Raw genomic sequence first — 7,859 nt, forward strand, 5'->3', positions numbered from 1 at the left:
TATGCATTCTGATGCGTTATCGGTAATATCACTGCGTCAATTGCCTCACACGATCTTTGCCACGTAATTTAGGGCGTCAACGCGCCTTAATAAATTTTTCGTAAATTTTCGTAGCGGTCCCACCCCCGGTCCAAACTACACAATTACCATATTGCCCCTCCGGGTTTCCTCAATATCTACTTCCACTTGTACTCATAATATCTTCCACCCGGGGTTTCTGGATTTATACCTATGGCGGGGACATCTCAGTCGCCCTTACTGTCACCGAATAATATTCTACAGAAATCATACACACATAGGAAATTTTAAGAAACTCACATACTTATAAATAATCAATCTCGGGTCTGACCTGGGGAGCTGCCGTGAGAGGTGTGTCCATCATCATCCTCATCTGTCTGCCCCCCACCTATCTGGCCCCCGCTATTTCCCACATCCGAATCGGAGGAATATAAATAATCAGACAATTCCCGGCTCACTGGGGACCAAGACAAAGAACAGGAGAAATCCGTAGCACTCTCCGAGGTGGCCGGGCTAACGGGGTTCTCCCTCACAGGAGCAGCTGGCGCATACCTGAAAATCTCCTCCTCCGTCGTCCCAGAGAAATGCTCCGATGGGTCTGTCTCATAACTATCTTCCTCCGTGGAGGTAAGAAACTCTGGAGGAGTCATCGTCGGATCCTCCGAGAGATCTGTATCATAGCCACCCTCCGCGGAATCCTCGGCTCTAGGGGTCGTAGATGGGTCCTCCGACGGATCCGTATCGTAACTGTCCTCCGTGGGATCCTCCGAAGGATCTGTCTCAATCGAATAGCTGGGGCTTTGCCTACTCGGCCCCGGTGACATCCTAGGGGCCTTCTTAGCACCCCCATCCCCCTCGTCAGGAGCCGTCCTCTTCATCTTCGTCAACCTACAATCACCTGCAGGGAGAGGGTCAGAAACAATTTCCCAAAATACTGACGTTGTTGCTCTTTTGGAGCCTCGCTGTAGACACAGCAATTCGTTGGGAGGAACCATCCTAACAATACAGCCCTATCGCACGATCTAAGATTCCAAGAAAGGGTAACATAACATCCTAGATGTCCTGTAGCCTCCTGTTTATAGATGTGGGGCCCAACACACCGATAAACAAGACTCTACTAGACACGGCCCGCGTACATTCCGAGGACTGACCGCTCTGATACCACTTTTGTCACGACCCAACCCCGTAGGCCGCGACTGGTGTCCTAACTGGACACCCATACGTACCTACCTAACAGATCTGGCATACCAAATAGCTAACTCTGTTTAAATATACATAAATTCATACAGATATAAAATGCATCGCACGAACATACATATACATATATACATACTTAAACCTGTACAGAAGCCGTTAGGGCTGTTATAACAGACAGAGTCGCAACTCGCACACACCTACCTGAACAAAGGACAACCCACAACCCACAAACATGTCTACAGGCCTCTAACATACGAACAATCGAAGACGGACAGGCCCCGTCGTACCCAAATGACCATATGTACAAAGCGTACAAACAAAAAAAGATATATACCAAAAATATCGCCTCCGATCAAAAGGAGCTCTCGCATGCAAAGAACCGAAGTCCTAAACCGGTGGCGTATCACGCGCGCGTCCGTACCGCGGGCATGTAACGCACCCCCCCGAAGAACAGGGGGTCGCACGAAATGTACCGAGTATGTAAAGCGGAAACAAAATATACATAATCATAATCGAGAGTCGGATAGGTAAAATCATAACGGACGTAATCGGATTGTCGTAGCGAGCGTACTTACGAGTGTGCGTACGTAATCATAATATGTCGTATTTAGGAATGTAGCGGACGGAGTTTCAATACAATGCAAATCGACGGAAGCAGGCAAATCGCAGGTAGTGTGATCACAAATCATAAACATATAGTCCGAAGTACAAAGGAGTGACAAGACGGACTCTCGTACAGATCGAACTCGAAGTATGACGGACATAATCGTAGTCCGAAACGGACGTGCGTAAATGTGACGTACGTATCTTTATCCAAATCGTAATCTCAAATCATGCATGCGAGTCATAAGCATATTCGTACATACATATCATATATCGTATCCCGCCCTTTAATAAGGGACGCGGCGTAACCCGACCCTCTTAGTACGGACGCGGTGGACAGTACAGAATCGTATCAAATGCCATCCCGGCCGCCATCCCCATAATATCACATAATCAAATCATAATCGATGTAACAGATCCCGCCCGCACATCCGAGGGACGCGTGAACAATGCAAACCAAGTGCACGAATCACGTAACCTCGGCCCGGCGCGCGAAGGAAGCGTTGAGGCATCCACGAACATGATTAATGAGAAACCATATGCATACGTACCAATATTCGTACTCAACGGAACCGAAATAGTCCGTACGGTAGGTCAAATCGAGTAGTCGATTATATCGTAATGAGTGTCCGTAACCGTTCCGTTATGTCGAATAATGTCAAGATTCGGTAAAGATAGTCACAATACTTATTAACTAGCGACGGAAACATAACTAGGAGTTACCTATGAAAAACGAACAAAATAAATCAATTTGAGCCACACAAGGAGTGTCGTGTTTTGTGGGCCCTCCTCGACCCGATCACGGTGATATACATAAATGATAGATAATAATCTTAGGGAGTCATCCATAATCATTATAGGGTGTTCCAACTCCATTTATGGAAATTACATACATATAGTTTGTTTTGTCGACCAAAGGTAAAGGAATAATTCAATCTTACTAAAGGGTTTCGGGCTATTTTCAATCTCGGAGTGTGAGAAGCAGAAGTGCGTTCGAGGCTCGCTTTCAAGCCTGACACACTCAGAACATGCCAAAGAATGAAGGGCAAGACTTTACATACCTTTGTTGTGCCTTACGCTCGTCCAATTTCGATTCCTGTTTCGTCAAAAATCTGCAAATGGTCACCTTTACCAGTTACTATTCATGAGAGTTAACATTTCAACCTTGGGTTTATACTTGTCTACCGAAATTTCGGCAGCACCTCCCCCTAAATGTGGCACCCCGAGAATTAACTCGGCTAGAACAATAACAACAACAACCCAACAACAACACCACAACAACAACAATTAACACTAGAATCGCTTATTAACATAATTAGTCTTCTTTCTTCATAAAGCAACAACTTCCAAACTAACTTCACATTTTCAAACTAATATCAATGTTTCTATACTCATTTAACTCATTCAAGACCATTCAAATACATTCCATTAGCATTTCATACATTATTTCACAAATATACAAAAATTTCCATCAATTCCATAATTCCATCAAAACTTCCAAACACAACAAAGCTTCCAAACACATTGTTTCCTTTCAATTCCATTAACAACTATCATAATTCACATTTACCACTTACTTTCATCATTATATAAAAATATAAAATCGCATAAATTCCCATAATTACATACAACAACACACACAATGCCAATTCAAGTCATTAAACCCTTATTTGCATCACTAAGATCATAACAACATAACATAGCAAAAAAAATTAAATTCACTTCATTTTCATTCTAACTTCCAAAACACACCTCACACACGGTCACATCTAACATTCACAACTTCAATCAAGTCATTCAATCTTCTTTCTCCAATATGAATACACCATAACCACAACTAGAACATAACATAAAAATCAACTAGTCTGGCTACACACACACACGCATGCACAACACACACATGTCATGAAATTTCCATGTTTTTTTTTTGAATTTCATATCAATTTCACCATACCACAACATAAACAAATCTTCCATAACATATAAAGAGCATAAAATTCTTACCTTTCCAACTAAATTCCACTTGCCAAAAGAAATACTTTCTTGCCTTGAAAATTATACCCACTTTGAAGAGCACCTTGAACTTAGTATGAATCCAAGAAGAACCAAGTTTTTGAATCAACAACCAAGCTCCAAGAATTTTTCTCTTCTTTCTTTTCTCTCTTCTTTCTCCACGGCCGAAGGCCTTTTTTTTGTGTTTTCTTGATTTCTTTTGATTTTTCTTGAAAATTCTAGAGAGAAATACATATATATATATATATATATATATATATATATATATATATATATATATATATATATATATATATATATATATATATATATATGTCCCCTTAATTGCTCACATGTTTGGCACATGGAAGATTTTATTAATTTGGTGGGTTTGGGCCAAGCATGGCCGGCCACCCTTTCCAAATTTGGGCCTCATTTTCTTATTCTCTTTTTGGCCCAATTCTTCATGAATCATATTTTGCAATTCCTTTTCAATAAATTTCCAAAATTCCAATTTTGTCCTTAGGCCTTCTCCAAGTACTCTAGCCTCAACCCTCGGCAATTCCAAGATCTACATAACGCAAAGTCACGACTAACATTAAGCCATACTAGTGCCTTTAGACACCCGTACGTACCAAAAAGCCAAAAATAGCATTCATAGAAATTTTACAAAATTTATAGAAATTTTTCCAAATGCTCCAACCCCGAGATTCTCAACTCGGCTAATTTCAACAACAACCCAACAAGAAACCAAACCACAACATTAATAGTCGATTCACAATACGTTCCAACATTAATATTCAATCCCAACATATTCCAACACTAAACACATATTGCTATATACTTAGAGACATTCCAATATAGTCACTAATTTCATGCAACCAAATTGATATTAACGCTCATGCGTCCAACTACTAGTCCGAACCCATTCAAACCATATGCAATAACACTTTAAGCAATTCATACATTTTTCCAACAATCCAAATATTGTTCCATTGCACCCGAAATAGTCCACCCAAACCCGAGAACAACATCAATTACACTCTTCTCTTCCAAATTCATGATTTACATCATTAATCAACACACTAACAATGCAATATTCATAAATGTAAAAATTACATAAAATCCACATAAATTCCCAAATCGTCCAATAACCAACATAGTATTATTCTAAGTCATTAAACTTGCATTTCTCCTTATAAAATCCATAACGACGACAATGAAAATACTAACGATAATTTGTTCATTCTAGACTACACAAAGGAAGGCCATTCGGCCAACACACTATGCCACACCAAAGGATGATCTTCATTCTTTTCTTCACACCACAACAATTAAAACATGCTAACTACCATTAATACATGACTTATACTACAACACACATACACATGGCCAAACCTACCACACACGGCCAACTTCAATGTTCCCTCCTAACATAAATTTCTTCCATTTTAGCATACAACAACACATATACACCATCTATAACACAAGAAAACAAGATTAAACTCACCTTTCTTCTTCAACTTCTTAACTTGACCAAAATTGGTCGTTAGAGAAAACGAGCGTACTATTGTCCGAAACAACAACACCACGTTACTTAGCACCCTTGAATTAGCAACTTTACTTGAAGAATTTATTTTTTTCATGGATGAAATTTGGTCTTGAAAATCATGGACATGGCCGTAACCCTTCCTTTTTGTCTCCTCTTTTTTCTTGATTTTTCTAGAAATTGTTTAAGTGTTGAAGATGACTTAGTCATCTTTTATAAATACACAACATGTTCCATGTGGCCATGGCCCACTATGAAGTGGCCGGCCACCTTGCCCTCTTTTTTTTTTTTTTTTTTTTTTTTTTGAATTTTCAACTTTCCCAAAATAGTCCACTTACTAAAAATGGAAAATTCCTCCAAGTGTTGTCTTTAACATTTTCAAGACATTGAAATCATACACAATTTAAGCCTTTAAAACAAACGAAAGTCTCTCGGGATAGCCTTGTCCCTAACTTCTCATAATTCACTCAAGTTGTCCCGTTGTTCAAAATAAGGGATATAACATCCTCCCCCCTTTAGGACATTCGTCCTCTAATGTCAAATTAACCCCGTGGCTTACGTAAACAATTCGGGGAGTTCTTTTATCGACATTACATATAGTTTAATATAGTCAAAGAAAGGAATTTAAATTACTGTGGGCACCGGAAATAAGTGAGGATACTTCTTCTTCATCAGCTCCTCAGCTTCCCAGGTAGTTTCCTCCCGGTTGTTATTCCGCCACAGCACCTTAACGGAGGCTATATCTTTGTTCCGCAACCTTCTTAACTGCCGGTCCAATATAGCTACCGGCTGCTCTTCATAGGATAGTTCTTCCGTGACCTGGACATCATCCACAGGAAATATTCTGGAAGGGTCACCAATGCACTTACGGAGCATAGAAACATGGAATACCGGTGCACCGCTCCCAAATCAGGTACCGGTAATTTAATTCATAAGCAACTTTGCCTATTCTCCGAACAATTTGATAAGGCCCGATATATCTTGACCGAGCTTCCCTTTCTTACCAAATCTCATAACACCTTTCATGGGCGATACCTTCAGAATACCCAATCACCAACTTCGAACTCCAAGTGCCGACGTCGATTATCTCGCATACGATTTCCGACTTTGGGCCGCTAATAACCTTTCTCGAATAAGCTTTACTTTGTCCACCGCTTGTGGATCATGTCCGGACCAATTAATTTAGTTTCACCCACATCGAACCAGCCGATTGGTGATTTGCATTTCCTGCCATATAAAGCCTCGTACGGTGCCATCTCGGATACTGGAGTGGTAGCTATTATTATAGGCAAATTCAATCAATGGCAAGTGATCATCCCGGCTTCCTACCTCTCGAAATCGATAATACAGCCCGTAACATATCTTCGAGTCCGGATAGCGCGCTCGGCCCGTCCGTCACTCGAGGATGGAAAGCAAGACTAAGATTTACCCGAGTCCCCAATCCGTCTTGAAATGACCTCGTAAATTTCTGTCAGAAACCGAGTGCCTCTCGTAAATAATAGATACGGAACTCCACGAAGCCTCACTATCTCCTTAATATATATCTGGCATAATCCTCGCCGAATAAGTGGTGGTCCCGACCGAGGAAATGGGCTGATTTTTGTCGGCCGATCAACGATAACCCGTATAGAATCATACCTTCGTGGAGTGCGGGCAAACTCGCGACGAAGTCCATATTAATTATTTCTCCACTTCCACGTCGGTATCTCCATTTCCCCGTAGTAGCCCACCGGTTTCGGTGCTCAATCTTGACCGCCGGCGCTTTGGACACCGAGCGACGAATTCGCGATATCCTTTTTCATGCCATCCCACCAAAGATAGACATCCGAGATCGTGGTACATTTTTGTAGCCCCGGTGAAATGAATAACGGGCATAGTGTGCCTCGCCCATAACCCGTCGTCGTAACCGCAACCCTGTGCACACATAATCCGCCCGAATAATAACACCCCATCCGATGAAACCTCGAACGGAGTCTTCTTTTTCACGGGCCGTGTCTCGATAATGCACCGTAATAGGATCTTCATATTGGCGACGCTTAATTTCTTCCACAATAGAAGATTCAGCAACTTCTCGAACATAAATCCCAGCATTTCCAGATTCGGCTAAACGGACTCCAAGGCTTGCCAGCTGATGAATTTCACGAACTATTTCTTTCTTTTCTGGTGGAACATCCGCCAAGCTGCCCATAGATTTACGACTGAGAGCATCTGCGACAACATTGGCCTTCCCCACGGATGGTATAGAATATCAACATCATAATCCTTCAATAGCTCTAACCACCGTCTCTCGCCGCAAATTAAGCTCTTTTCGCTTAAAGATATATTGGAGACTCTTATGATCTCAGTATAGATATCAACATGGACGCCATATAGATAATGTCTCCACATCTTCAAGGCATGAATCACCGCTGCGAGCTCCAAATCATGAGTGGGATAATTCTTTTCATGTTTTCTAAGCTGTCGGGAAGCATAGGCTATGACGCGGCCGTGCTGCATTAAT

The 7,859-nt window shown here is 41.4% G+C and overlaps 1 protein-coding gene across 1 annotated transcript; it reads right to left on the reverse strand.

Moving 5' to 3' along the window:
• Positions 1–332: 332 nt before the first annotated feature.
• On the reverse strand, positions 333–7,547 carry LOC132041693 (DNA-directed RNA polymerase II subunit RPB1-like). Its single transcript, XM_059432401.1, has 2 exons — positions 7,368–7,547; positions 333–980 (listed from the first exon to the last, which is right to left on the reverse strand). Exons 1-2 carry the CDS (start codon positions 7,545–7,547, stop codon positions 333–335), a joined length of 828 nt encoding a protein of 275 aa, XP_059288384.1.
• Between the last annotated feature and the right edge of the window lie 312 nt (positions 7,548–7,859).

Source organism: Lycium ferocissimum, unplaced genomic scaffold, assembly GCF_029784015.1.
Source record: "Lycium ferocissimum isolate CSIRO_LF1 unplaced genomic scaffold, AGI_CSIRO_Lferr_CH_V1 ctg11155, whole genome shotgun sequence".
NCBI lineage: Eukaryota > Viridiplantae > Streptophyta > Magnoliopsida > Solanales > Solanaceae > Lycium > Lycium ferocissimum.